Source organism: Pyxicephalus adspersus, chromosome 3 (genome assembly GCF_032062135.1).
Source record: "Pyxicephalus adspersus chromosome 3, UCB_Pads_2.0, whole genome shotgun sequence".
In the NCBI taxonomy this organism is placed as follows: domain Eukaryota; kingdom Metazoa; phylum Chordata; class Amphibia; order Anura; family Pyxicephalidae; genus Pyxicephalus; species Pyxicephalus adspersus.
The window spans coordinates 94,396,964-94,415,419 of NC_092860.1; the positions used below are offsets into that span (position 1 = coordinate 94,396,964).

The following is an 18,456-nucleotide window of genomic DNA, read 5'->3' on the forward strand; positions in this document are numbered from 1 at the left end:
ACACTGTAAATCCCAGGTACCCCCACCCCCTACTCGCCTCCCCCATTTCCCTCCTTATTGTTATTGCTTTATAACACATGTGCTCCTTATTGTTGTTTAATACTGGATGAAAATGCTAATAAAAAAATATTTACCAGTAAAATGTATTCCAAGGAAAAAAAAAACTTTTTTTCAGTTTTAGAAAAGGTAAATCCTTCTGTAAAGTTTTTATTGCTATGTCCCCAAGAGTAAATCCACCCCTCTATTTTTTACTTGTGACCACTGTTACTGAGAAAGAAAGAGAAAACTAAAAATATTTAAAGCAGGAAGTAAGAGGGAATTTTTAAAAGGGTTTATTTTTGGAAGTTTCCTGCTGTGTCTAATACAGGAAGTGAAGGTGAATGTTCCTAATGGTACACAGACCAAAAATAAAATAAAAAAAAAAAAACCTCACAGGGGTGTATTGCAAGAAAAAAAAATCCTTTTTTATAGTAAAATAATGCATTAGCTTTAGGTGTCAGGGAAACCCAGCATTTTTGACTTCCCTTGCAAACTACAAAAACCTCATTATGTCAATATAGGTTCAAGTGTTCCTACACTGCTAGTCAGCAACCAAATAGTTTTGATATGCAAACACGGTTTTTCAAAGGCCTTGGAAAAAGTTGTGTAATAAACATTCCAGATGGCTTTCCCAGATATGGTTTGAAAATCAATTCAGCACAGTTTAATTCTGTAATGCAATCTGTTCAAGTGTTAAAAATTTGCTAATTGAAATGTGGTGTTATAGTTACAAGATAGTAAATGTACAGGCAGACGAAATACATCACAAGCCAAGCATTGTATTGTTACATCAGAACAATTAGACTCAATTAGTTAAAGACATGGATAAGAATTAAATTTCCAATTCCTCAAATGAAAATGTGTGTGCGTGTGTGTACCATTAAAGGTAGTTTATAATGGATTGAAAATCCCCTAAATGTTAATGCCCACAAAGCCATGTACACACACTCAAGATGAACAACTGTGATTGTCTCAAGTGAAAATCCTGAATGTGTACAGCAGTCCCTTGGTGTCCTTTAGTGATCTACTGCGCCTGATCACTAAAGTCCCTTTCAGATTTGCTTTTGAAAAGTGAGCTGGTAAACTTCTTCCAACTACCCCTCTTCAATACTGTGTATTTTAGCCCTATAGTTGATGTGTAAACCGCAATTTACCAGAAACTTGATGTATAAAAGGAAGCAACTGCTTTCCAACCACTGTGAGCTGCATTGGAGGCACCTTGCATTCAAATCAATAGAAGTTGATGGCTAGGAAAGGCCGGTCAGAAGCAACATGTTTCAACTGAAGATGCAATCCACTGCAACCACAACTGCCTGCACAGTGTTTCTTAACTATGCCCATTCAACATTTCCCATTTCCACTCAGTTTAGGAGCACAACTGAGCCTGCACCAGACAGTTTGTATAAACCACAGATCTGAAGTTATCCTAAACGTTTAAGTGGGTATGACTATTGCCATTTCCTATGGAGGATGATGAGGTGGGTTGCATCCCATGTCACATTGCCCTTCCTCTCTCCACTGAGCAATATCATGAAATATTGTTCCCAACAGAGAAAATCTAACCTCTGTACCCAGCATTAGGAATATTAGCAATTTACAGTTAATTAAAACAGGCGAAAAGAACATTGCTTTCCAGACGGCTCCCTGTGGCTGCCATTCAGCAGATGAAGCCATTGTACTAATTCATAATGAACCAGCTTTTTAACATTTGACAGGAGGTGGTACTCAACTGCTGACTACAATTCCCATTCATTCCCTAGGGGCAGCCACATGGGTGTCAGAAAGCAGTACAACACAACCTCAGTCTGTCTGAACTTGGCCTTTGCTAAAAATATTATATATATATATAGATTAATCTAGTTCCATAACAGGTGGTAATCAAAACTGTATGGGGTATTCTACCCACCAATATAAAGGGCATTGTTCCCAATGACTCCTAGTGAATTGGTTTAAGAATGAGTTTTCCAGGACCTCAAAAAGTATTTCAAAGGCTCCTCTGGGGTAAAAAAGTTCAGAAAGGCTTTGTCACACCGTCATTGTGCAAAACCCCCAGTGCAAACTCTGTAAACCTCCTTTATGTTTTGCTGACAACTAGGTAATCAAGGACATACCTTAAAAACATAGCTGAATTTTGATCCAGTCAGGTAGGTCATTACCTTTTACAACATTTCACTTTGTCTCATCAGACTGCCTTATTTTAGGACTAGTACAGGCATGTGAAAACTATTTCTAAAGCCTAATACATGCACATCAAGAAAACGCAAGTCATTTGCAATGTAAGAATCAAAGAGAAAGAAATAAAAAGAAAATGAAGGCTCTTTTGATGGTACCTGATTAACATTATTATTAAAACAAACAAACAAAATTTAACAAAATTTTATTAGTGATATTAGATCATTAAAAACATGTATAGAAAATGAACCTATTCGGATATAACTAAAAGCATTTGGAGGGGGTTGTATCAACTTGAAAAATGTCCCGATTATTGATCGAATTCAATAAAGATGCTAGAGTTAGTTTTGTTTCCAACGCGTTTCGCCCACAGGGGGCTACATCAGGGGATTTTGGAAACCAAACACAAGGACTATAAAGAATAATATGATGATCAATTTTGCGAGATAGGTACATATACAAGCGAACATAAATGTTTAAGAATATTTAACACATACATTTGCACATAATTTGACTAGTCAATATCAAATATTGTGAGAGACAGGTAGTTGTTATCATATTAAATTGAGTACATTTTACTGTAGGAAAATGGCTTTGAATAGTAAATAGAGATGAGAGGGGGAGTGAAAAGAGTCTACTAATGCATTAAGGTAATAAATGATAATAATGACAGAATATAGGTACATACTGTTAGGTTCATAAATATTTGGACAGAGACAACTTTTTTCTAATTTTGGTTCTCTACATTACCACAATTATTTTAAATGAAACAACTCAGATTAAGTTGAACCTGCAGACTTTCAGCTTTAATTCAATGGGTTGAACAAAAAGATTGCATAAAAAAGAGCTCTCCAGACTTTACTAAATAAGTCATACAGTTGGTAAAAGTTACACCAGTATCACAGAAATAGGTTTTAATGAAGTTCAGATGGTTTAGTGAATAGCATTTCCTTTAACTTGCCAGACACATCTCTCATTTGGTCTGAATTGTTTGTGAGACTTGCTAAAAGCACCTAATGATATCATTCTTAAATACTGCATGCACTTAAAGTTAATAATTTATGAGAATGTTACAAGTATAATAGTTACTGAAAGTGCCCTCATTTGACCTCCTGATGTACTAACCTGCAGCTCCATACAAAACAGACCTTACTCTCAAGCAAATGATATACAACACTGCTTCTAATAATAGATTTATTACATAAAAACTCTATTTATAGAGAAAGTGTACATAACTACCCTAACTTAATTAGCAATCAGAAGTAAAACATAGAAACGAATTAGTACATATCTATTCCACCAGTTTGATAACGAGTTCTGGAGTTCTGATTACTTTAAGTTTGGATTCTGGCATATTTTAATAATATTATACAACTTCACTAATTAAGGTCATAAATGATATTTAAATATGCATTCCAAAAAAAGACACATAGCCATTAAAAAATAGTTTACCTTCCAGTCATTTTTTCAAAGCTGCATAAAAGTTGTCCTAACCTATTACAATACATATCAATAAAACAACTCTAAAGGAAATAATTTTGAGTCATTTTTTTTGTGAGGTTAGGTGCACCTTCTACTTAAATAGAAGTTCTGCTCATATCTTGTGCCTTCCCTTGTCCCAAAAAACCAATAAGTAAGTCTTCTTTTTTATTTTGCAGAAGGGACAGGTAATGGTCATACTGAAAAAAAATGAATAATACCTGCCCGATTCTGCACAATTTACTTTATTTTACACAAACCTGTCACCACAATCATGTGGGCAGCAATCTTTCTCCACTACCTGGGTGTGGGATATTCGACCATCTTGATTACCTAAGCAGGAATGATGTGATTCTCATGCAGGAGTTCATTCTGTCCCAGGAAATGCTGGGATACCTGACATGTCGGGACATTCTGCACTGAGCTGTATTTTGAAAAGAACATTGCAAATCAGCAGATAAGTATGTTTTATTGCAGAAAGGACATGTCTGTTCCTTCTGCAATAAAAATCCTGCCTGCTTGCCATTTTGGAATGTAGAACTTTATTTCCACTTTATTAAGTTAAACATGCCCACCCCCACCAAAAAAAGTAAATGAATAAAAAAAAAGACAAATAAAGCATACTTAAACCACCATCTTCCTCATTATCACTGGGAATGCAAGGAAAACTTTTCCCAGGATTTAAGCTGCTCTGAATTCCACAGGAAACTTACCAGAAGAACTTCAAACATCTTCAAACAGGAAGACACAGTTTCCAATCAAGCACCAGAAGTAGATGGGGCACAAACAAGTGAGGATGGAGTACTCAGTATTATACATAGTTACTTTCAGGTATGAAGCTCAGACACCTAGAGGTCTGCCCACATACACCTGCAGGAGTTTTCAGTACATAACCCCTTTCCCTTCCCCAGGTAATCAATATATAAGTATTTGGCTCCTTTCTGGTAATTTCAAAATGTACTACCTACTGTGAATGCCTGCTATGCTAATACCGCCTGATAACACTGACCTGTGTTGTGCTAGTGGGCTTAGGTAACCAAAGTTTTGTTACATCTTCCCAAGACCTTGATATTAAAGGACTGTACAATTTGACCTTTTTTTCAGAAGACTGCAACAAGAGGAGTGGACAATTTAGCAAAAGGGCAATTTCCATTTCTATTAACATAAAATCTTGCATGGCAACATAGTTACTTCATGAGCAACAATTGTTCAAGCATTTCCTATGTGTAGATACACAGACTGGTAAAAATTATACCCATAAATAATTTCTAGGAGACATTCTTCTTTGTATCTTTAATATTTTGAAGGATTATTATAAGATGCTTCATGCAATATGTAACAAGCTCTGACCCCTATTTTCTGACAGAATCCAGGGACTGTTACTGGAGAAGACAAATATCAATTATTAATGTGGAAGACATAGAATGATGTAATTTTTGCCCTACTTAGCTAGTGCTTTTGCCTGGCTCTGTATTAAATATATGAGCCACATTTTGTATTTAAGGTTAGGCTCACAGCAGGGATTCAGTGAGGAATGTGTCAATTTTCTCCTTACAGAAAATTAAACAGTCAGAAAAGTTGCAAACCTTCTCTATATTGAAAGAAAATAAATACCTTGTCAGTATGCCATTTAGTATAAAAAAAATAAAATGTGACTAAAATGGGTGATAGTTGGGGGATTGAGGGTGAATTCTTAGCATTCTTTTCTATTTGACAGCACAATAACACAAAAAAGTACCAGAAGAGTCAAGAAGAGTACATGACAAAAAACAAAAAGATGTGGTGGGCTTACAGCTAACACTGTATCTAACCAAACTGCAGCTAATGTTTGGAACTGAAAAACTTGCAAAATTGAAATGATAAAAAAAATATATCTTGATATTTTACATCTTGTTAAAATGTAATAAACAGTTTGGAAAAAGGAGCAAAGAACACGGAGTTCCTATTATATTTTCTCTGTGATTGGAGCTTTGTTATAAAAGAAAGTCAGAGAAAACCAAACTAAATTCCTTTACTAGAAACCTTTCCTAGTTTCTGGTTATGAATTCCATGCTTTCTGGCTATTTCATGTCCAACTGAGTTGTGAATAACAGAAACAACAAAACCTAAATAATATGGTATATATTACTTTGCATAAGTAACTTGTTTCTTAGAATTATATTTTCTGAATACAAACAAAATTAGTACTCTTTAAATGTATTTCTATTTATACAATATGTCAAAATCACCAACTAGATTAATAAATGTTAGCTTAACTCTGCTGGGAAAAAAATGAAAAGCTTTTCCCGACATAGTTGGCAATGATAAAAGGGATTCCTTCCCCACATAAAACTCTTTACAAAATGGAGCTTCTAAAGATGATTGGACAGATGGCGGCTACACCCAATGCTGTAGGCCAGTGTAAATTGGCATTGCAGATGGCTGAGCATTGCAGGCAGTTTCTTGTAATGATGTATCCAAAATCTCACATTGTCTGACTGACTAATAGCCAGAAACATTGGCAGTCTAAATTAAGGAAACATGAGAGCAATTGTGATGAATTAAAGTGTATTTAAATGTAAAAAAATATTTCTGCAAGGATCACTATGGGTGTATATATTGTGGTAACAATATACACACCCATATTGGTAATTGTGTAATATACACAATATTGTGTTAACCCCCTTGTGGGGGCCTTCTCCTCTGCAATACCAGCTGATCCCATCAGTCTCCCTTTTTATCTTTCAATATTCTGACTACAGCAAACAGATCCATGTTGGCGTAGTCCGTTTGCATCCTGTTCAGCTACATGAAAATACAGGGCAATATAGCATGTCTGTAATTTGTAGTCAATTTTGAGCTATGCAAGCCAGCAAGCCTGCCCTGCTAACAACTTGCAGTTCACAAACTAATAAAGGGGACTGGTTTACAAATACTTTAAAAATCCACTAAAATTATCCCTCCCCTTTCCACAGTGTTCTGTGCTAGTCTATTATTATTATAGCGCCATCATATTACGCAGTGCTGTACAAAGTCCATAGTCATGTCACTAGCAGTCCCTCAAAAAGGCTCACAATCTAATGCCCCTACTATTTTCATATGTCTTTAACACAGGGTCAATTATGGGGGGAAGCCAATTACCTAACTCCATGTTTTAGGGATGTAGGAGGAAACCGAAGCACCCGGTTTCTAGTCACCATTTCGCCTTCTCAGATGCATATTTACCTTGAAATCATGTGTCTAGGTTTTGCCCTGTGTTGTTGACATTCCTTGTTGGACAGACCATGCATAATGGCCTGCAAAGCTTTTATATCATATTACAAATCATCTGGTTCATAGAAGGTTCCAAAATTATTGAAATCCAACATGGATCCAACAAATTATAAAAAGGCGTGTGAAAAACAAATTATAACCCATGCTTGTAGAACCACATTTAGCTGCAATACCCTGAAGTTACTGGTTTCTGTAGAACTTTATCAGCCTCTCAAAGTATGGTGAAAGAATTTTGGCCCACTTTTCTTTACAAAATTGCTTACTGAGGTTTGAGGGCGTTCATTTATGCAAAGCTCTCAAAGTCCCACTATAGCATTTTGAGAAAGGTTGAGTGCTTGACACTAGGCTACTGAAACAACCTGGGGCCTATTTATAAAAGAGGAAATCTGACATTGCCTCAAGGGAATCAATTACTGCCATTGAAACACATGGACCTGAAAATTTCCCACAAGGGAATGTCTGAGGGAATGTCAGATTTCCTGTTTTATAAATGGAGCACTTGAGACTTTTTCCCTTTTCTAATATTCTGTTGTAGATTTGCTGGTGTGCTTGAGATTGTCCTGTTGATGTTCCAATTTCAGTTATGCCTTGGATGTCACATATGTGGATAGACTTACATTTGACTATGGAATACTTTGATATACAGATAGGTTCAGAGCTGACCCAGAGACTGCAGGGTTCCCAAATCCTTTGGCTGCAAAACAAGCCCAAATTATCACACCTTTACCAACATGCTTGAAGGTTTGTATGAGGTTATTTGTGTGGATATGCAGGGTCTGGTTTTCATCAAATGTTGTGCAGTGCACATTATGGCCAAATGTCCCCAACTTTATCTGTCCAAAGAGCACTGTTTCAGAAGTCCTGTGATTTGTTTAGATGCAACTCTGCATACCTAAACCATGCTGCCATGTTCTTTCTTTTTCCTCTGGAAACCCTTCCAAACAAGCCACACTTGTTCAGTCTTCTTCTAATTGTACCTGTCATGATCTTAAACATTTACCTTATCAGCAAGTCTGAGTCCATTATGAAGCTTTTCCCACACACACACTGCCTCTATAGGTTAAATAAAAAATCAAGATGCACAATATGTCACAGGTTGTTGTTTACCTAAAGTCAGAAAAATTCTTCTATAACAACTTTTAATTCCATACACAGAAATGCATTGAGAACACTTTTCAAATGTGTGTTATTCCTACACACAAAAAGAAGAAAAGGGAATATAGGGCTATTAAAAATAGCAGTGTCTGTATTATTTTTTTACAAACTCAAACATCTACTGTATAAACTGAAAGAACGTTTCAAGATTTTGCTTTCCTATGAATCACTAAATCAATATTTAGTTGTATAACCATTGTTTCTGAGAACTGCTGCACATCTGTGTTGCATGGAGTCAACCAACTTCTGGCACCTGTGAACAGGTAATCCAGTCCAGGATGATTGGACTTCATTCCACAATTCTTATGCATTTCTTGGTTTTGCCTCAGAAACAGCATTTTTTATGTCACCTCACAGGTTTTCCATTGGATTAGGGTCTGGGTATTGGACTGGCCCCTTATTAATGCCAATCTTGTTGATCTAAAAGTGAAGACATTGTTTGTTTACTAATGTGTTTGGGGTCATTGTCTTGTTAAAACACCCATTTCAAGGGCATTTCCTCTTCAGCTTAGGTCAACATGACTTATTTTAATGTATTCAAATTGATAAATTATCCCTGGTATACACTAAAGCTGCGTACACACCTGCAATTTTTCTCGTTGGAAAGGATCTTTCACAATCCTTTCCAACGAGAAAAGACTGCACTGTACACACGGCAGATTTTCACCCGATAATTGGCCGATACCGATTATCGGGCGAGAAAAATTTGCCGTGTGTACGCAGCTTAAACAGGCCCAACACCATAGCATGAGCAACATCCCCATATCATGATACTTGCACTACATGCCTCACTACCTTCAGTGTGGCTTGAATTCAGTGTTTGGGGTTCATCTGACAAACAGTCTGTGGCCCCTAGACCCATAAAGAACAATATTTCTTTCATCTGGGGCAGCATGGTACCTCAGAAGTTAGTAATAGGCTAGGTCCCAGGTCAGTCAGGACATTATCTGCATTGAGTTTGTATGTTCTCCCTGATTGTATGTTTCCTCCAACATTCCAAAAACATGCTGTTTGGTAACTGGCTTCCCCCCAACATTGATGTTAGGCTGTGTTAAAAACATATGACTATAGTAGGGACATTAGATTGTGAGCTCCTGCGTTGCGTAATATGTCTGTTATATAAATACTGTACTATGTACTAGTAATAATTAGTCCACAAAATGTTGCGTCATTTCTCTTTAGACCAGTCAAAGTGTTCTTTGGCAAACTGTGACCTTTTCAGCATTTTTTTTTCACAACATTGGGACTTTGCAGGGGGGTTCTTGCCAAAAGAAGAGGCCTATGTGAAGCCAAACTAATTGTAACGGTACTCACAGGTAACCTTTCATATTCCTAGAGCTGATCATTGGTCAAATCTTTGCCATTTTGGCTATCCTTCTATCCATTGAGATGGTAGTTTTCTGTTTTCTTGCACTTTAAGATTTGGGTTCCCATTTTGAAAACATTTTAGCTGAGCAGTCTATGACTTTATGCACTTCTTTATAGGTTTTCCCTTCTTTTTAATAAAAGTACACTGATCTTTTGAATGATGTTTGGAACGGCCAATTTTACAGTTTTTTTACAGAATGAATGTCCTAATGTCCTCACTAATTGAATTCCACAATCCTATCATTTTGAATAGCCCAAGATTCGTTACTTCACTTGTGAAGGAATAACACAAATTTGAAAAAATGTTCCTGTTTTTGAATTGAAATAAACGTGCAGTGTTCGGAATGCATTTGCTTTGGTAAAATATGGAAAATGGAAATAAAAGCTATAAGAATTTTGAGTTTGTTTTCACCTTTTAAAATACACATATAATAATATATTAATATGGTTCTGAACACAGGTGTGTGTGTACACACACATATAATATATATACCGTGTTTCCCCGAAAATAAGACACTGTCTTATATTTTTTTGGGCTCCCAAAAACACACTAGGTCTTATTTTCAGGGGATGTCTTATTTTTCCATGAAGAAGACTACAGTACACATTTATTGCGAACCCATCATGTTTGTATCATAATACAAAATATTTATATGGCATATTTTATACTTACATGTCAAAAATCAAAAAGTGTACAAAAACACTAACACCAAGGAATAATTTATATCAGTTTTATGATAAACATGATAAAAGTTAGCCCAAACCCACATTTTTCTGTTGGTCTTTCACTGTGATACTAAGTTCTGTGGCAACCAAAACTTACCACTTAGAAAGCAAATAAATATGCACAGAGGCTGCAGTAGCATTCAGGTTCAGACTGGGCCACTGTAAAATGGAATACAGCATTGAAAGATTTTATCACTAAAACGCACTAGGTTTGAGCCCTCAAGAAAGTACAAGAAAGAAAAAACAGGGTAAATGAGTGTTTAAAGGCAGTGAACTTCATAAGTTAACAATTTGAATTTGAACTGGGCAAGATTGAGTCATGCATGACCACATTAGTCCCAAATGCAAATGAAATGAACACCTTTACAAGTCCTAATTTTATTTACCAATATTAGGATGCTTCAAAAGGCGACAGATTCTTGCTTCACGTTCCAGTTTCTGGTGATCTGTTCAAGAGAAAAATAAAAAACAATAAATATAAAATCATTAAACTATTACATGAAGCAATGTATATAACGTAACGGATGTTTGAAACTTCAGACAATTGGTTGGTGGTCTGGTTCAGACCAAGCGATCCCGCATGGCTTCAGACAATTGCCACCTTAAAGAACCAGCAGATTTGACATCAGGCAAGAATAAGCTGTACTGTACTGCTCGCTGACACTCCTGTTTATTTTTTTTACCGGGCTGACGCTGGTAAAGCTACTTGTCCCCTAAGGCAGTAGTCACTGACATGAGGAAGAGGTAGCCGTCCTGCAACATCATTGCCAATATGAGCATAGCCTAAATCTACATAGGTTTAATGAATAAAAAAAAGCATTTTAAAATGTTCCCTACATTTCAGCAAGTATCCAGTCTAGTGTGAGGGTATTCTGCTTTGCTGGTATACCAGAAGAGTGCTGTTTGTAACATATCCTTCCCAAGGTCATGGACCTAGACCAGTGGGTGCTGTGGGATGTGACCACTTTATGGAAGGACTCCATTTTTAAGCATGAAAATATGGAAAACAGGCTCACATATAGGAATAGCAATGAACCAGCAAGTTTGCTGCCTTCTTGCCATAGTAAAGCTAATTACCAGCCTAGTATGGTTTAAAGACATACACCTATAATACATAAAAGGAAACGCATAATGCTGTAGACTACAAAAATGAATTGTCTACTTAAAAACTGAAATATAACTGAATGAAACACTGCATTTTAGGTACTGAAAAGAGGAGTATGTAATCTGCTGAAAAAAGATTTATGATCCATAAAAATCCTTTCATTATACCCTACAAAGTTATAGGTTAGATTAGATTTTCTCTTAAAACTTTTTCAATGTATTCCATTAAAGCTAAACTGAATTTCATACCAAACCACCAAATTTTTCCAAAACAGCGCAACATGGGCAGGTAAAGTAAGCAAATAATACCATAATATGCAGTCATTATATCGAAAGAATAAAATCACTGCACAAAACTTTCAAAAATCTAGCTACAAATAAGAGCTTTCCTTTCACAAAGCTAACAATACAAGCCTGTCACGAGTCTGCAAGTATTTCTTTTATTTTTTTACATATGCTACATACTAGGCATGCAACTTGTACAGCTTCTGTAATCTTAAAATTACTACTTATTCTCGACCACCTAGCAATAATGGAAATCAACAGGATGCAAATTCAAAGTTTGATGCCATGGTAAATACAAAGACCTATATACCTTATGAAAACTATTTATGTGTTAGAGGAGAGGCTTTAAAAAGAAGTTATAATGGTTTGGGGATAATTTTATTACCAGTATAAGAAGGCTGTGTGATTCTTTTTTTTTTAGGGAGATTTGGAAAGGCAGTATAATCAATAATAAGCATTAATCATATCCGTGAAACATTAAAAGTGTTATTCAGCTCTTATCAGATGTATCCACCAAAGAATTCTGCTATGAACAACCCATCAAATGATATCCCAAATGGTTACTGTGCTGCTCTGATTGGATAGGGGATCAGCAGGAAGAGTGGGGGTATGTTGCTAATGTTGAGGCTTAAGTCAAGGATTTCTGGTTTCCCATTTTGTCCAGTATAGTATGAAGCTCTGAATAAGCTAGATCTGCATTGCCGAAGTGTAGGAGCGCAGTTTAGGGGAACTGTTCACGGACCATACACATTAAACAATTTACAATATATACAGCGAGGGAAATATCACATCAACATTTTTCTCAGTAAAAATAGTTACATGAAATTTACACCAGATATTGATGATAACCCAAGTTATTACTACATAGAAAGAATCAAAACAAATACAATATAGAATCAAAACAAATACAAATACGAGATGCTCGGGCATGCTCAGAAAGGGTGCCCAAGAGCCTCCCGGGAAGCCTGATGTAGTTTAATAAAAAGGGTGTTGCACCTAAAAATATAAAAAAAAAAAGAATTTTTAACTTACAAAAAAAGGGTTATATACCTTTTTATGTAATGTGAAAATTGTGAGTTTAGGTACGCTTTAAGAAAAGCGGAGTGATCCTTGTCCCTTGGAGAAATCTTTTGATAATTCTTTGGACTCCTCTGTCAGGAATCTTGCCAAGAGTTATGTGGTTCATTGGAGTCCCTGCCTTTCTTTTAATACATGTGAACTGGTGTTATCATTCTATGATTTATAGGAAGGGATCAACGGTAAAATGTGTGGCTTTGTCAGGTGTAGGATAAAAGTCTAAAGAACTTTTACAAGACATTACAAATCTCATCCCAAGATAAGCAGGGTCCTGACCTAGAAATAACATTCCTTCCTATGCCTGACTAAGCAGTTGTCATGCTTATTATACTTGGAAATCTTTGTCCCTTACAGTTTAGCATTATAGCTTCCCTGGAAACACAAATCCCTACATAATATTATTTATTGTGGAACTTTAAAGGTTTATTAGGGTCAACATGGAAAATTCTTCCGGTTTTACATACAAAAAGAAACAAAACAAACACAACAACATGCTTGGATTAGATTGCACGCAAACACTGGAAGAAGCAATAATCCCTTTTGTGAATGAAATGTTATGAATGAATTGTTTTAATCACCATCTGCCGTGTGACGCGTTAAAAATAAAACTATGACAGATTGCCACAGATCAGAATCTTCCACACAACTGCACTGAACTTCTGACCATAGGCCATTATGAGTCACCTTAGAATCTCTCTATACTTTGATACTTGTCCATCTGTCATTTCATTTCCTGCAAATTCAATCTTGATGAGGGGAAGCAGATATATACAAACACAAACTGACAGGCATATTGTGTGCAGTGCTTTTCAATCCCTTTAGGTACAAGAATGTTGATTTATGCAAATAGTAATTATCAGTGTGAATAAATTCTAATCTTTCATTCACATTCTGCATACTTACACCATTTCAACAGGTTGCCGAAGGAAAGGAGAATGGAGGGGGATATGAAAGACACATAGCCACCCCAAAAACCATGCAATTGCAAAGCAAATGCTCCTTCAAAGATACAAAACTGTAAATGTTTCTTAAGTATTCCTATGTTCTAGTAGTTCATGTGAACAAGGAATTGGCTGCAAATCTATCAGACATAGGTTAACCAATTAAGGCTAATTTTTAGTGGTTTCCTATGATGGTTTAGTGGTCCATGTAATAGGTCACTGATATGCAAGCACCCACTGAAGCCTGGACTTCTAACCTTCATACACATAACTAAAACAGTAATTTGTTCTAGTAACAGAGCACAGATAATGATGACAGCCCTGCAGTCTGCAACCCAAAAAAGATGGCAATGTCAGCTTTCACATTAGAGTCTACAGAGTTTATATTTAAAGGGTATCAGTCACAAAATCATTCAATATTTAAAGAACACAGTTGAACCAGGATGTTCAGTCTTGATTTTAAAAACAGCACAATAAATTGTGAGCTCAACCACTTGAAGTAAATGTCTGCTGTATTCAGCATAGACGAGTGTCCAGAGCTGCCAGGTCCATGGAGCTCTCTGCAGAACAGTTACAGTTACTCTCGCATTTACCTCTTTTCAAAATGTCATACAGTAATTGGATGTTGTCTACAACTCTGCTTCAACTTTTTTCACTTTTGTAGGTTTTAAAAAATTCTAATAGCTAAACGGACAAAATAATATTAGAAATTCCTGGCAAATAAAGAAATTTCAGCACTGGAAATAAAACCACTGGGATTACAAAAAGAAATGGCGTACTTAACAGAACTAAGAACTAAGTCTTTCAGTTTCTGCAGGTCTTGTTATTTCACACCCAGAACATGAAGTGATATTGAGAGTATGATAGAGTGTACTAGTAAACACTGGAAAAGGAAATCATACTTGAAATGACTGAGAACAATAGACTCTCAGTAATGAAAGTGAGAGCGTAGTGCTAAGAATAGCTATCATTAGAAGTACTGCAAATAAAAAGCATGGTTACTGTACTTTGCATACATTGATCTCGGAGCATCTACTTTACTTAAGAGGGCTGGTATTCTGAGTGAAGTAAAAGGATTGTCAGCCACTTGTTTAACTGTACTTGGCTGCTCTGTGCACAATACTGTTAAGTAAGCTATGTTATATATATTATAATAGAAACGGGGACACCCAAAAGTCATTTATAAGAATGTCATGCAAATTCTGTCCATACATATAATAATACCAGGGGGAAAAAGGAGTTATTACAAAAATAACACTTTACCCACCAACACTTTATATCCCATTACTCCCACCTTTCTGTAATCCATTCTATACTCCCCACTACTGTTCCCATAAACTATAGTAACAGACTCCTCAGTGACAGAACCTCAGTTAAAGAATTCCCCAGACACAGACCCCCCAGTGATGTCCAACCACATCCTTAACTGAAAGACTGAGCTGTCAAATTGATCATTCAGTTCTGCAGATTACATAGAAAAAGTGTGGTTGTAACATTTACCAACCAATAGGAAGGCTCCTGCATTTTACTTTGGCTTTGGTCATAAAGATGATCTGTACACTGACCACAGAAGTGATTCAGACTAAAAAGAGAGCTAGGCACTCTACATGCAATCAGCAGGATTGAGCAATCAGTTTGAAAGCTCAGCCTTGCAGTGTAGAATACAGATGGGTAGGGTAGGGTAGGGCAGAGGCAGAAAAGACTCCTCAGCTGTGCCCCCTGTAGCATGTCTACCATAGCAGTTGCCTTTTCCCTCTACCCCAATCTTGAATTCAATAATTTCTTATAATGGTAGCACACAATGTGTATACAAAAAGACACACATACTTATACACATTACATTTTTTATTGTAATACCAAAAGAATTTTAATATCCTACTGCCTGCAAAGCAACCAGGTCATAACTGGTGGGGGTGGGGGTGGGGTCAACATGGTGCTGTATATTTAGTTTCCTAAAAAAGCATGCTCAATGAGCACGCTCATCCTTGGTGCAAGCTGTAAGTAAAATTAAAAAAAACAAAAACAAATATACACAGAAATGATACACTACATCTCCCAATGCAAATATAACATGCTGAAGTATCAACCTGAATATTCTGTACTGCTTCAATAACGACATGCTTTACCTGCTTCTGTGGCAGTCTTATGTAAATAGGATCTGGAGAGCAAGAATTACTGGATGAAGAATAAGTAAATAACCACAATTGCCCTGCCAGAAAACCAAAGAAAGGATTAATTTGGCATAGAGATGAGCTGCCTAGCAGATGTTAATCCTCCTGTCTGACCACAGATGTATGGTACGTTCTCTGGCACCAACAGGCACCTTCACAAGCTGGTTGATTTACTCAGTAAGCACAAGCCCTGCTTTATTTTTGCTTTTGTGTCACTATAACACCATAAATTTGCTGAAGTGAGTCAGGGTCTTTAACCCCAAGTTCTCAAAGCTAAGTAAATGTTTCTTATTTACTTTTCAAAGACATCCTGGAAACCTAACACAATGATCTAACCAAGTCTGACATCTGTTTACTATCTATCCACCTGCTTTAATAAGGTAGCTGGCTGCAAATCCCCTTCAAACATGGCAGGATGCCTGGATAAATATTCCCATTTCACCAGACTCCAGGCTGGCGTCTGTTCCAACACACTGTCCATGTGTCACCTGCTAGCAAATAGCCCCATCTTCATAAAGGATGCTTGTTAAAACAAAGCACTATGTATTGTGCATTGCAACAGTAACTTTGTCATTTCCACACAATATTCATTAGGAATAGACAGCAATGGGAAAAAGATGAAGACTGAAAATGTACACGTACAGAACAAATGCAGGGAGTTTTTCAAAAGTGATAATTTTTATGTTACAAATTATGTGACATAAAAAATGTCTTCAATCAACACAGCCTTTGGGAAGTTAGGTGTAGCTTTTAAAGGAAGGAAAATTGACCTAATACCCAAAGGCAGTGCAATCAAGAGAGAACTGTTCCTACTCTGTTCAGTCTTGGTCATCTATGTGCACAGTTGGTCTACCTTTGCAACACTACAGGGTGGATTGCCTAAAATTTCAATAAATGCTGATAAAACATCCCACAAATACTGAAGTGATCTTTTAAGTGCACAAACTGCCACAAAAAAAAAAAAAAAAAAAAAAGCAACTTGAGGCTTACTACTCAAAGGTAGATTTCCATTTTTTAAAAATGCTATCTGCTTGGCTATCTACTGCTCCAATTATATCATTAATAATAGGAGACAATGTCCTAGCAAGTAGAATGAAAATTCCCAGTGAAAAAAAAACCATTATCTAGGTATTTGTTCATGGTGAGTACAGTAAATTACGATTATCAACAATTTAAACAAACAATTTTTTTAAGCAAGGGTTAACAATATGTCTCGAAAGCAACCTCATTATGAAAGCGCTTCCTGATACACCCGTTAACATCAATATGTTTCCTGTCCTGGAGAAAATAAAATGAACTGAACTACGGACACTTCTAGGACCACTTTTATCCAAGCTACATGATTCCTAGAGTCAAACAATTTTGGTGTGACCAATGAAATCTTTCCTTTCTGTTTTCTAATAATATGACCCTAAATACATACAATACGTACAGAAGTAAAATGGGAAATTCTTAAAACTGACAAATAAAGGCCAGCTCTATAATATTTTATTAATATGGCTAATAGAAACAGAACACACCATTACTACAATATACATCTCAAATGATTCTAAGGGGATTTATAAATTATACTGAATTTCCAGTTTTAAAAGAAAGGGGGAAAAAAGGATTATAACGTACAAATGTTTTTGTTTTTTTATTCAGTTTTTAATTAGGGTTATAATAGCTCCGTCAACTACAAAAATCCCTCCTTTTATGTTACTGACATGAGTACACTATTCCTGTCCTAGGATAACAAGGCTTCTCCTCTATAAATACAGTACGGTTGGGTTAGACTTGTTTACCCAGGACAAATATTTATTTAGCAGGATTATTGGTGAAAATAAAGGAAAAAAGTCCAAAACAAAAAACTTACATGGTCACCACATCTTAGAACTGGTAAGCGGATATTTATTACATTTGTTGTTGTTGGGTTTATGGGTTTAGATACAAACTACACTTTAGTAAATCTGAATGCTTGATAATCAATAGATGTGACTATTCAACTACTATAGTTGAACAGAAATGTCTGACTGGTTAGGAATGTGACTGAGGTACTAATTAGGTTATTAGGCTCCTTGGTGAAGGCCTAGAGAGAGTCCTATGTGTGTCAAAGATCAGAACAACAGTGAATCCCTTCATTCATGATGATCTTAGCAGCAATTACTTTCATTTAACCCAGTAATTAAAGTATAGTGTAACTGTTACTTGCCATACCAGTCATATTATTGCTTTTTTTATGATGCATGTAGGTAACCTTAAACTATAATACTATAACTACAGATGAATCATATAGTCTGCTGCATATTAGCAGGTTACTTAACCACAAACTGACATCAATGTGTCATAAACAATCAAATCATGGATCAGGTGTCATTAACCATGCACTTTCCACATGTCCATAAGGGGGCAGCACTCAGAAACATACATGGAGGGCTCCTGTGTCCCATCATGTGACCTTTCTGTCTCTTTTTGATATCCATGCAGTAAATGGTTTTGGAGTTCCATATTTCTTCTGCAAGTTACTTTTATCTTCACTGCATCACATGCTGATGGTAACAGCATTGGTACTATTGAAGATTTTCCTGCAGAATGGTTTGAGAATATGTATGCAATTCCAGCCTCTGATACATTGCTATTTTTATTATTTGCAAGTGCAATTGTTGGTTTTATATTTAATACATTGGATGATTCCCTGCACTGTCTAA

At 36.2% G+C, this 18,456-nt stretch overlaps 1 protein-coding gene across 4 annotated transcripts in view; it reads right to left on the reverse strand.

The window, feature by feature from the left end:
* Positions 1-18,456, reverse strand: part of CAMK2D (calcium/calmodulin dependent protein kinase II delta) — a gene marked incomplete in the record, with an annotated part of 124,599 nt that overhangs the window by 79,570 nt on the left and 26,573 nt on the right. For all 4 annotated transcript variants that reach the window (XM_072405760.1, XM_072405758.1, XM_072405761.1 and 1 more), the window contains 1 exon segment: positions 10,578-10,637. In XM_072405760.1, coding sequence (XP_072261861.1) covers positions 10,578-10,637 — 60 coding nt within the window.